Genomic DNA, 13,784 nt, shown 5'->3' on the forward strand with positions numbered 1-13,784 from the left:
ATTTTTTATGGTGTTTCCAGAACTGTAACAGTTGAGCCAAACGATACTGTTTTAGACGCAGCAAAAAAGATGTTTGAATCTCAAACAAGCTCGCTATAGTGGTTGTTGATAAGAAACCACAAGGAATTTTAGCGTGGATATTCCAACTTTATGCACCTTAAAAAGATCAGCAGGGAATTGCGACATAAGTTCTTTGGAAGGTTTAGGAGAAGGCATAGCAGAAGCATGAGCCAAAGCCCTTTGAGGCATCGCAGCTATAAAGACTGCTCTCACAAGAGTCATAGTAGAAAGTATGATGAAAGGGATCATTATTATGAGATTCGTAGCAGGATGAACAGAAGTACAATCCCTGACCACAGGAGGGGTAGAAATAGGAGTCCCGGTGGCAGGAGAGACCGAATTCCAGTTAGGGATGACAGTGAAGAGAGCCGTGCAAGAATAGAGCAATGGAATCGGGAAAATGAACAGGAAGAACTTGATAACATGGATAATGCAGACATTAATTAAAAAAATGAAAGCAATGAAAATGAATTTGCTCCAAACAAAGATGAGTATTATAACTAGCAATGACAATGAAGTGCATATGGATAATACATGAAAATATCGTGCTGGTTGTGGAGCCAAAGTCAGAGTCATACTGATGAATGTCTTAATCTGATGGTAATTATCTACATAACCTATCTGATGGTAAAATATCTACAGCCACCACTACAGAGACCAATGAAGAAGAAGCTAGTCCGATAAGAATGGCAATGTAAACTAGAGGGATGGGCAAATTGGTTGTACAGTCTAGAAAAAGAACATTTAACCAAGAGATAGCAAAGGATGAGGACATCGCAGAGACTATTGAGGCAGATCTATCATCTCAAGAATTAAAATTCTTCATATAATAAAATAAAGTCGGGTATATTGTTACTTACTTAGTCAGTAGAAAAACAATAATCATTCAGTTGGAAGAGGTGATATTGTAGGTGGGACATCTGATTGTTGAGCAGCAAAGAGTTCTTTCATTTTCAATATTTCTTTCATTGCATCTTTCTAAGGTAGACAACCGATCATTCAAGGATTTGTTTTCCTCATTCAAGGATTTGTTTTCCTCATTCAAGGATTTGTTTTCTTCATTCAAGAATTTGTTATCATCTTAAGTTGAACGTAGCGCGGACAATATTTCAGCCTTTGAAGAAGTCCCACCTTTCAAATCTTTCGCCTTTACTCCACCCCCAAATCCAAATACATGGCTACGAGTTTGTGGTCCACAACATTTTTCAACAATCTCTATACTAGATAGGAATGGATCTTCTTGAACTATTTCCTCAAGTTGAGCCTACAAAATATATAAAAGGGACATTTTCTATCAAACACAACAATTTTTGGCTATTAACTTATTCAATTTACCAAACGTACATGTTTTTCAATTGCTTCAGGTTCAACAAGCTTGTTATCTTTCTTACGAGTCTCAAAGAAAATAGTCGCCAAATCTGGTGGATTGCCATCTTTCCCACCCTTTACATCAAATTCAAACACGTCAAATAACACAAACCTCGTAAATACTCCATCAGGGAAAATAGTTTTTTAACAATACCTTTTGATAAATAATCTCTCGAATAGGTTTGCTACCAATATGATGGAGCATCTTCAACTTAGATCGGTTTTTTGCATTCCTGATGCTTCTTTCCTATATTTGTAAAACGTTAAACTTAATTAGAATAATTATAACAAAATTGTTAAAACATAAGGCATCTCATGCCTGAACAAGCTTCAAGGGTGTTTCCTAGTAATAAACTTAAGCAGTATACATACCTGAAAACTTTCAGAAGTAAAATGTTCTTTTACTAACCATTCCCATTCTTTTTTGTCTACTTCCCTTGGGATATTCTTAAGAGATTGTTGAATGGGCTTATCCTTCACATATTTTGCATGTAAGTATCCTCTCCATTTGTTCCATAACTCATTCATCCATCCCAAGATATGATCACGATGATCATTCATGTCAACAGCCTCAAATTTGTGCTACAAAAATTGGGACATGAGTTGAGTTATTACCAAGGGAGAAGAATCAAGAAGGACAAAGCAGAGCATAACAGAGAAAACAATACAAACCATAGAAAGAAATGGCAAACTGAAAAAAAAACCAAAGAAGAATATATTGCAAAATAGAAAAACACAAAATAGGGGAAATTGCAAAACAGAGCTTTTTCTCGCTCTTACTGAAGTCTTGCTTCTCACTTCTAGGACTGAAGAGCTCACTTTTTTACCATAGCTTCGCTTCACTACAAAAAAAGTGATACAAATTTTTCTCGCTTTAAGCAACGAAGCGCTCGCTTTTAATAACATTGTACCATCTGTAGTTCTGGATCATGTTCTACAAAATCAACGTCAACAAAGAGAGAATCATTACAACAGATCCTTGTTGCAGTAGAACAAGAACACATTTGTTGGACCACATTTATGTTAATGAAATATTTGAATGGAGTTTAAATTTGTTACCTCAACAGCTGCCCACATGTGACTTAACTTTTCTTGCTTAATATCACTCCACGAGGTTACTCCCAATGGACATATATTACGATCACGAACAATTTTTTCCCAAATGCCTTGAAAACAATTTGCTATTTGTTCCAACAGTTCGATTATTGTAAAATGTTATTTTAAGCTTTTCTCTATTTTCTAGTGAAGCAACTTCTTTGCAGATGTTGCTCCCTCGAACTCTTCTTACCTTTGTAGGATAAGATGAACCTACGATGCATAATTTAATAAAAACTATAGAAATCAAATTCAACTTTAGAAATTAATAAGATATGGATTGAAAATAACGTACCTTTTTAAGTTGTTTGAGAGTGTTCCTTAACTTGATCAATAGATGGAGGCAATGAAATATTAGTTTGCATATCCTCTTTCTCAAGAATCATTTAATCCATTCTTTGCATTTCTTGACTAGACGACATGGTCAAATTTGCTCTTGTGCTTTTAGAAGAGTTTTGATATGTTGATTAGCATAAAGAGCACTCTTGTTAATATTTTCCACCTCAGATTCAGAAGTCATGTAGTTGTTATGTTTCATTCCCATTCCTTGACTAGTAGAAAAATTAGAGCTTTTAAATCCTTGTTCTCGCCCCTTCCCTATCAAACCTGGAGAAATCAAATCATATTAGCAATACTTTAGCCTAGTGCTTCAGAGAGGAAGAAGCTGAAAAAAATTAACAAGTACTTGCAGAGAAGATTAGATTGTTAAACAGAAAAAACATAGTGTAATACAGAAATTGAAAAAGTAATACAAAGAAGAGAAAAATGGTTGCTCTTTGGGGAGCTACGATGTGCTACATCTGGAAAGTACGAAACTGAAAATAGTTCAAAGGTATTACATATAAACTTGAACTTTTGTTTGAAAACATAGCAGATTTCCAAAAATCTTGTCTAGACTTCTTGGGTATATATATAGCTTACCTAGATTAGTCGATGCATGAGCTGAGGGGTTAGTTTGCTTGTTCTCTTTCTCAAGATCAATGGAGTTCTTAGGTAATGTTGTCATTCCTTGACTAGTAAACAAAGTAGAGTTTGTAAGTCCTTGTCCTCGGCCCTTCCCTACACAACATGGAGAAAACAAATCATATTATCAATATTTTAGAGTATTCTTTTTGAGAGTGAGAAACTGTAAGAAATAACAACGGCTCAAAGAGAAGATAAGATTTTGAGACAGAAAAAATAGAGCATTATACAAAAAAAATAACAAGGGCTATGTTTTCACTATCGACTCACTTGAGGGTAGAAAAGTGATAAAAGTATGATTCATTTCGCTTCTCATTTTAAGCAACAAAACACAATATCGTAACAACCTACTTTAGCACTTAGGTTTATACAACGGTGGCACCTAGTCATTTCAATATTGAATAACAAATTTGAGAAAAAGAAGAGATTTACCAATAATTTAGAATAGTGTTTCAGAGGAAGAAGCTGAAATTTTTTTGACAAGTACTTGCAGAGAAGATTAGATTGTTAAACAGAAAAAAACATAGTGTAATAGAGAAATTGAAAAAGTAATACAAAGAAGAGGGAAAAAATGGATTCAGCCATGAAATAGGAAATAATCTTTGAGAGTTATAAAAGTAAGATAGTGTTACTACTAATTTTATTGTGCACATAAGCTGGAGGTGTAAAAATATGAATACATGTTTCAGCATACCAAGCATGTTTCATCCTCTTATTTAACTATAAGAAGTTTAAGACGGAAATGGTGGTTGCTCTTTGGTGAGCTACTATGTGCTACATCTAGAAAGTAAGGAACTGAAAATAGTTCAAACGACTTATAGACAAACTTGAACTTTTATTTGAAAACATTGCAGATTCTCAAAAATCTTACTTGTCTACACCTCTTGGGTGTTTTTCCTACCTAGATTAGTCGATGCATGAGCTAAGGGGTTAGTTTGTTTGTTCTCTTTCTCAAGATCAATGGAGTTCTTAGGTATCGTTGTCGTTCCTTGACTAGTAAACAAAGTAGAGTTTGTAAGTCCTTGTCCTCGGCCCTTCCCTACACAACATGGAAAAAACAAATCATATTATCAATACGTTAGAATATTCTTTTTGAGAGCGAGAAGATGTAAGAAATAACAGCGGGTCAAAGAGAAGATTAAATTTTCAGGACAGAAAAAAACAAAGCATTATATTAAAAAAAAAAAAAACCAGATCACTGGATTGAGAAACAAAACTCTTACTTGTTTCAATTTCTTGGATGTAGTGATAAACCAGATCACTAGATTGAGAAACATAACTCTTAGTTGGCAAATTTCTTCTCTCAACCAAAGATTTAAGCCCTCGTCCTCGGCCCTTTCCAATAGCACCAGGCGCAACAAATGTATATCTGATAGTACTCTTCATAGATGAGTCACCCTCATTTTCAGTTTTCAATGGTTTCATCTTGAACCTGCAAAAAAGAGCCAAAAATAAATAAATAATAAGAAGACATTTACGACAATGTAAGAATAAAAGAAATCATGTCATTCTCATGAGTTTGTGCAAACTCTCTACAAAATTGAAGTGAACCATAAATATCATATAAAAAGAAATAATCGTATGGAAATAATAATGAGAAGATATGAAAGAACTCTCCATACTCGAGATATGGTAAGACTTCATCACAATTCTTCGGTATGTATATGTGTGCTTGCTCTAATTCATCTGCTTCAAGCTCAAATGGAGTTTTAGCTCCCAGAGTTTTTCCAGGTTGACAAAATAGTGATAAACCTCCATTAGATTGCTTTAAACCCCCATCATAATTTCTTTCGGGCCGATTAAATTTTGTGTCAATTCTACATAGATACCTTGAGCATAAGGTCATACATTCATTTGCAATGTAGCCCTCTGCAATACAACCTTCAGGACATGCCCTATTACCAATGAAATATTTTAGAAAATATAACCATCGTTCCACAGGATACATCCATCGATAATGAATCGGTCCAGCAATCTTAGCTTCAGTAGCTAAATGAATAGGTAAGTGAACCATGACATCAAAAAATGAAGGAGGGAAGACCTTTTCTAACTTGCAAAGTGTAATGGGAATTTGAGCTTCAATATGTTCCAAGTTATCAATTCTTAACTCCTTTGATCCAAGAACACTAAAAAATAAAATAACTCAATAAGAGGTTCACACACTTCTTTGGACAACATACCACGAAGTGCAAGAGAGAGTAGATGTTGAAGAAGAACATGACAATCATGACTTTTCAACCCAGATATCTTGTGATCTTTCAGGTTCACACATTGAGAAATATTAGATGAAAATCCATTAGGAACCTTTAGATTCTTTAGGAAAAGGCATAACTTGTGCTTCTTTTCGGGAGACAATGTGTAGCATGCAGTTGGAATTTCAATTTTCTCCCCATTTTGGATAGGGTACAATTCTGGCCTAATGTCCATTTCTTGCAAATCTAACCGAGTTTTAATTGTGTCCTTGGTCTTTCCTTTGACATTCATGATTGTCCCCATAATATTATCACATATATTTTTTTCAATATGCATAACATCCAAATTATGTCGCAACAACAGACTCTTCCAATATGGAAGTTCAAAAAAGATACTTTTTTTGTTCCAATTATCCTTTCGATTTTCATGTGATATCTTCTTCCTGTTCTTTGGATCCTTTGATAATTGTATCCCTTCAAGATCCTGCACTTGATTAAGTATCTCAATACCAGAACGCATTTGTGGCAGGGGTCTTCTCTCATTTGTACCATCAAATGACTTCTTCTCATTCCTCCATTTGTGATTATGAGGAAGGTAACATCGATGACCCATATAACACTGCTTCTTACCATTAGCTAGTCGAGTTGATGAAGTGTCTTTATTGCAACATGGACATGCCAATTTTCCTTTTGTACTCTATCCAGATAAATTTCCATATGCTGGAAAGTCATTAATGGTCCACAACAAAGAAGCGTGCAACTTAAAATTCTTTCTAGTTGATGCATCATATGTCTCAATGCCAACTTCCCACAATTCCTTCAATTCCTCTATTAAAGGCTGAAGATATGTATCAATTGCATCTCCTGGGCCATTTGGACCAAGAATAATCATTGACAAAATAAAATTTTCTTGTTTCATGCACAACCAAGGTGGTAAATTATAAGGAATAAGTACCACAGGCCAAATGCTATGTGAGGTTTTTGAATTTCGAAATGGCTGAAATCCATCACTAGCAAGTCCAAGTCGAACATTTCGAGGCTCGGCAGCAAATGAAGGATGAAGTTCATCAAATGACTTCCATGCCATAGAATCAGCTGGGTGCCTCATTATTCCATCATCAACTCTTTTATCCTTATGCCATGTCATAAAAGTAGATGTCTTTGTAGACATAAACAACCTCTGAAGTTTAGGCTTTAAAGGAAAATAGCGTAAGCTCTTTGATGCTATTTTTTTTCCTTTTTTATTCCTTGTTTCCCCGCTATGTGTTGCTATCTTCCATCTAGACGCCCCACAAACTTTGCAAGAATCGAGTTGGCTATCCTCCTTCCAGTATAACATGCAATCATTAGTACAAGCATCAATATTGTTGTAAGAAAGGCCGAGTTCTTTAATTATCTTTTTTGCCTCATAATATGAGTTTGGCAAATCGACGCCATCCGGCAACAACTCCTCTTTCAACATTTTCAATAACATTGTAAATGACGCATTACTCCAACGACCCATACTTTTGATGTGAAGCAATTTAATCAAAGAGGAAAGCTTTGAAGCTTTGGAATTTTGATATAGTGGCTGCTCGAAATTCTTCAATAGGCTATAAAATCTTTTTGCTTCAACATTTGGTTCCTCCTCAAGTACATCATCACCATCAGTATGTGTAGTTCCTCCATCAAGATTAGGATATAGATCTCTCAACAATTCTTCTACTTCATCCTCACTCTCACATTCGTTTACTTCATCACCATCTTCATATTCAAATTCAGATTCTGACAATGGCTCACCCAAACGTTCTCCATGGTGATACGAAAAAGTATAATTCTTAATTATTCCATATACTTGTAAATGTGTCTCAACTGTTTTACGAGTTCCTAAAGTTGTATTGTAACATTTGACACATGGACATCGTATTTCATATTCTTCTCCTGTTTTTTGAAAAGCATAATCTAAAAACTTTTGCTCGCCTACTAAATAGGTTTCATCTAGACGATGGTCAACTAGTTGCATCCATTGCTTACTAGGAGCCATAACCTTGAAAAGTACATAAAAGTTAGATTAAAAAAGATAAAGGATAAAAAAAATACTAAGATACATACAACTTGTATAATTAGATGCACAAAATAGAAATGTGTGTTATGATTGATACACAACTTGTTAAAACGTACACTACTTGTCTAAAAGAATTATTCATGGTGTTCCATTTAACTCATCTCAAGATAAGATAAAATGGAGTATCTAATTATTTGATAGAGAAGCTTATTGTACATCTCACTCAACTCACATGTGACTTTTTGGATTTCAAAAATGATTGAAATGCATTTTTTAACAAAAAAATAATCAGATTGAACTAAGAAACATAAAAGATTACTTATCTTAAAACATGTAATCTTCTATAGCTTTGTACTTACACAAAATAGTCGTTTGTGATTAAAAAATTCTTGTTGGTAGTCGCTTGTGATTAAAAAGTCTTGGCTCATAACTAACTTATCCTAATGTTAAGAATTACTTAATCGCATCCTCAAACTAATACATAAAGAAAGAATAAAGCAAACTTGCAATTCCAACTATATGCTACATTGGTTATAAGTTTAAACTCCAAGACACCACATTTTCCATCACTAAATCATAATAGAGGTGAATGTTTGTTTAAGTTTGAGAATTAAATTTAAATTCATATATATATATATATATATATATATATATATATATATATATATATATCAGTCATGCAGTTGTGCATAGCATGAAAGGATTAATATAAAATCCTATCATACTCCATTTATCAGAAATACAACTACACATAATGGTTCTGGCCCTGTGCTGGGTCATGGATATCTCATCTCTTAGCTAAGAACCTAAGACATAATGCTACAGGAGCCGAGCAAATGACTCTCATGATTTCAGGAACATAAAGTTGTTGACAATCGCCTATGAACTTGAGTGGTTTATGTCACCTATTATGTAATTGTACTTTTACAATGAAGAATGTTTTTTGAATCTTTAGTGTCTTTTTTTTCTATACCAAATGATACAACTAGTAACACAGGTGTTTGGGTTCTTATGAACATAATAATCTTTTTTTTTGGTTTTCCACTCCATGTTTGGAATCTGTTTTGGGGCACCGACAAATTCGGACAACTGTTGTGTAAGACTCGTTAAAAAGAGATGCGCTCTCTACCAGATTGTTTTCCATTTTCAAGTCTCAAAGTAAAGCTTCTGGTTAAAGGTTTAGGAATTATACCCATCCTACCACAATCCTTAGTGACAAACATGATAATCGTATTGAACCTAATCTTCATGATAATATGAAATTGTACAGTTAAGACAACCAACATGTTCAAAATCTAGACTTACTATATTGAGTTTTGAAACTTTTCTTCTGTTTATTATAAGGTGTCCAGTTGGAGAGATTCATGAAGGGACGAAAGAAGGTAAGATTGTTATTACCTTATATTGCAGGTTAAGAAATGAGAAATTCAGCCTCCAAAGTTGAAAACAGAAGATCCCAATAAATCTTATGTTCAGCGACCTATGAAACGAGGTTAAGCACATGTATTCAATTAGTTTTGTTTCAGTGATATTTAAAGCTTGAACTGACTATGGTGGAGTGTAAGCTTCACACTTGTATCAATTTGTATCTGTAGCACACTTGGTTATTCTGCAGCAAAATATATTTAGCACCATATTTTAGATGTAAATTAAGTTAGACTATACATATATGGGGATCCCTTAATTATTGCATTTGGCATACATTTCTGTCTACGAACTGAATCCTGATAGGCTATTCGTGATATATATGTTATATGCATATACGACAGGTGAAATAGGAGTCACTGTTGTGGAGTTTTATCTATGGAACTTGATTGTCCATTATATTGACTCTATTTTTCAATTACAGGAGTTAAAAAAGAGGAAGAACAAATAGAGTAGCTTGAATACAATAATAAAAAAAGCGACCTCAATAAAACATATAGAAGAAACACAACAACTCGATTGGAAGAGGAACCAACCTGGAATTCTGTTTCGAGCAAAGCTGGGGTGCAAGTCTGTTTTGAGCAGAGCAGCAACGATTCAAGCAAAAAGACGCGGTTAGGAGAGGAACGTCAAGATTATGCAGGAAGAACAAAGAGTGCAAATTGAATACAACAATGAAAAAATGACATCAGTAAAACATATCAAAGAAACACAACAACTCGAATGGAAGAGGAACCAACCTGAAACTTCGTTTCGAGCAAAGTTGGGGTGGAATTCTGTCTTGAGCAGAGCAGCAACAATACAAGAAAAAAGATGGGATTAGGCAGAGGAACATCAAGATAAGATTATGCAGGAAGAAAAAAAGAGTGCAGCTTGAATATAACAATGAAAAAACGACATCAGCAAAAGATATAGAAGAAACACAACAACTCGATCGGAAGAGGAACCAACCTAAAATTCTTTTTCGAGCAAAAGCTGGGGTGGAATTCTGTTTTGAGAATAGCAGCAACTATACAAGCAAATAGACGCGATTAGGGCAGAGGAACATCAAGATAAGATTATGCAGGAAGAAAAAAAAGAGTAGCTTGAATATAACAATGAAAAAACGACATCAACAAAAGATATAGAAGAAACATAACAACTCAATCGGAAGAGAAACCAACCTATAATTCTTTTTTCGAGCAAAGCTGGGGTGGAATTCTGTTTTGAGAATAGCAGCAACTATACAAGCAAATAGACGCGATTAGGGCAGAGGAACATCAAGAAACGTCAAGATTAAGCAAAAAACGTGAAGAGGGCAAAGTGATGACCTTGATGATCAGATGCAATGGTGATCTAGAGCTCAAACTAGGGCATTAGGACGAGCTGTTGTATTATGAGGAAAAAGACGATGGTCTTTTCATTTACCTTCAGGATACTTTTATTTTAGCGCTTAAAATTTTGTTAAAGCTGAAAATTTCATTTTTAAAATATTTTAGTATAAAAATTGGCGAACTTTTTCCCGCTCAAGGACCTCAATATAATTTGGGACTAGTGAATTAAATTTTTAAGGACTAGATTTAATACCTTCTCAATAAAATGTACAAATAAGGACCGAAATATAATCTCGTCCTAATAGATATACTTTTAGAGACGTGATAATTCACTCGTCCTTAAATGTTGGTCTTAAATAAGGCTTTTTCTTGTAGTGTAAGACTTGACTAATTTTATCAACCCCCCCCCCTCAAGTTGGAGGTAATGTAATTACAGACAACTTGCTTAGAATTGTAGAGTACTTGACTCTAGTCAAGGCTTTGGTGAATATGTTTGCTAACTCTGAGTTTTGTTGAAATATGAAGAAGTACAATCGGTCTTTGTTGAAGCTTATCCCTAACATTTCAACAGTCCTTGATGAAGTGCAACTAATTATAACTAACTATTTCAATGGTGTTAACAAACTTCTAACTAAGACTTAACTAATTTTATCACCCCCCCATGTTGGAGGTAATGTAATTACAGACAACTTGCTTAGAATTGTAGAGTGCTTGACTCTAGTCAAGGATTTGGTGAATATGTCTGCTAACTCTAAGTTTTGTGGAAATATAATAAAGTGCAATCAGTCCTTGTTGAAGCTTATCCCTGACAAAATGATAATCCACCTCAATGTGTTTTCTTTCATGGAAAACTGAATTCTTAGAAATGTGAACTGCATCTTGGCTATCACAAAATGCATGTATAGCAATGAACTTTGTACCACCATCAACAAGCAATCTCTCAAGCCATACGAATTTCCCTACTGCTTGTCTCACAGCCCTGTATTTTGCTTCAATAGATGATAGTGACACAATAAATTGTTTCTTAGACTTCCAACTAATAGGACTATCTCCTATAAGGACTAGATAACCACTAAATGACCTCCTTGAATCAGAACAATCTGCCCAATCTGAATAACAATAAGCACTAACAGTGAGATCTGTTTGTTTGAAATAAAATTTCACAAAGTAGGATCTTGCATAAAAAATCTAAGGACATGGTAAACAACTTTCAGATGTGGCTCTCTAGGAGATTGCATGAACTGGCTAAGATGTTGAACACTGAAAGCTATATCCATTTTTGTATTTGTGAGGAAGTTAAGTTTCCCAACTAGCTTTCTATAGTGAGTAGGGTTTGATAACAACTCTCCATCCGTAGCTTTAAGTTTTTCAACAGAGTTAATAGGTGACGTTGCAACTTTGTAATTCTTGACATCAAATTCCTTTAGAAAAAACAGTAGTGAATTTTCTCTGGGAAAGAAGAACATCATCATCCTTATATAGTATTTTCAGTCCTAAAAAATAGTGTAACTTGCCAAGATCCTTTATTTTGAATTGATCATGTAAGAAACTCTTCAAAGATCATATTTACTCCAAAGGTACACCATTTGTCTTATAAAAGAGTGAGTAGTCTTGAGTGTGTATATCCCTTTGAACATAGACTGTTGGCCAGCTTATCATACCACTTCCTACTGGCCTGTTTTAAACCATATAAAGATTTTTTTAAGTCTGCAAACTAAGTTGTTGTTGTCTACCATAAGGCCCTCTGGTATGTCATGTACATTTCCTCATGTAAATCACCATGGAGGAAGGCATTATTCACATCCAATTGATACAAGTTTCATCTCTTTTTTACAGCCAAACAAATCAAAGGTTTCATAGTAGTCATTTTAAGTACAACTGAGAATGTTTCGTTTGTATAGTCAATTTCAGCTTGTTGTGTATATCCCTTTACCACCAGCCTAGCCTTGAAAGTCTCCACACTTCCATCAGTTTTGTGCTTATTATATACCCACTTACATCCAATGGCATTTTTGCATGTTGGTGGGGGGGAACAGTTCCCATGTATCATTTGTATACAATGCCTCAAACTCTTGTATCATTTTCATTTTCAAGGCAGGATTCAAGATTGCTTCAGCATAACAAGAAGGTTCGCTCTCATGTGAAATGTCCTTTACTAATTGTTGGCTACTAGAACATAACATGGTAAAGCAAACATGATCAAGGTTTTACAGGAGTGAAGCAAGGGACTGTTGTTGATCAGATGTTGATATAGTTGAGTGTAGATTAGGTAATGTGTAATTGTATTCTTTAAGGTAGTTTGGGGTATGAAGGGTTCTACTTCTTCTTCTAGATGCTGGTACTAGTGAAGCATCATGAAAAATAGGAGGATTAGGATTAGTCTTTCCATGAAGATACGAGTTAATTTAGACGTTTTTAACAGTCGGGGTGTTACATCCTTCCCCCCTTAGAAACATTCATCCTCGAATGAAAAATCTGAGTCACGTTGTTCAGTCCTTAGGAATTGCCAAAATTTAGGCAGTGTATCCTTTATAAATGTCACTATCCAGCAACCTGAAATGTAAAATTTCTAACCTAGACATCTCACATGACAACATAAATAGCTAAGCGTTATAGCTCCACCACAACAGTGCGAGCAGATATACAATGACAACCACAATAATAATAATAAGCAATAGTGTGTATATATATATATATATATATATATATATATATATATATAGGTATCTTACCTTATTGCCCTAATATAAACTAAAATGACATCACCCTGGGGTATTAAACAAGTGAGGATATTTGGACCTCATGCCATCTCAGCTTCCCAGGTCACCTTTTCTCTATTTTTGTTCCTCCACAATACTTTAACCGAAGCCACCTCTTTGGTCCTCAATTTACGGACCTGCCGATCTAATATAGCAACTGGAGTTTCCTCTTAGGACAACTCCTTGTGATTTAAACATCCTCAACTGGGACAACCCGAGAATGGTCTCTACACACTTCCGTAGCATCGATACATGGAAAACTGGATGAACAGATTTTAGCCCCGAAGGCAATTCTAACTCATAAGCCACTCGTCCTACCCTTAGAAGGATCCGGTATGGCCCAATGAATCTTGGACTAAGCTTTCCTTTTTTGCCAAATCGCATAACACTTTCATAGGCGAGACTTTTAAGAATACCCAGTCATTGACGCAAAACTCTAAGTCCCTTCGTCGCACATCTGAGTATGACTTCTGTCGACTTTGAGCTGTTAGCGCCTCTCCCGAATGAGCTTAACTTTAACCACTATCTGCTGGACTAAGTCGGGTCCAATCAACCCTGACTCACC

At 34.9% G+C, this 13,784-nt stretch overlaps 1 protein-coding gene across 1 annotated transcript; it reads right to left on the minus strand.

The window, feature by feature from the left end:
- Nucleotides 1-6,375: 6,375 nt before the first annotated feature.
- LOC125829942 (uncharacterized) lies at nucleotides 6,376-11,569 on the minus strand (the record flags this gene model as incomplete). The annotated part of the gene is made up of 2 exons (XM_049509155.1): nucleotides 6,376-7,704; nucleotides 11,211-11,569. Coding segments are annotated over 2 exons (1,688 nt in total), but the record flags the coding sequence as incomplete, so codon positions are not given.
- Between the last annotated feature and the right edge of the window lie 2,215 nt (nucleotides 11,570-13,784).

This window comes from Solanum verrucosum, unplaced genomic scaffold, assembly GCF_900185275.1.
Source record: "Solanum verrucosum unplaced genomic scaffold, falcon-dt-bn FXZP01000282.1, whole genome shotgun sequence".
Classification (NCBI taxonomy): domain Eukaryota; kingdom Viridiplantae; phylum Streptophyta; class Magnoliopsida; order Solanales; family Solanaceae; genus Solanum; species Solanum verrucosum.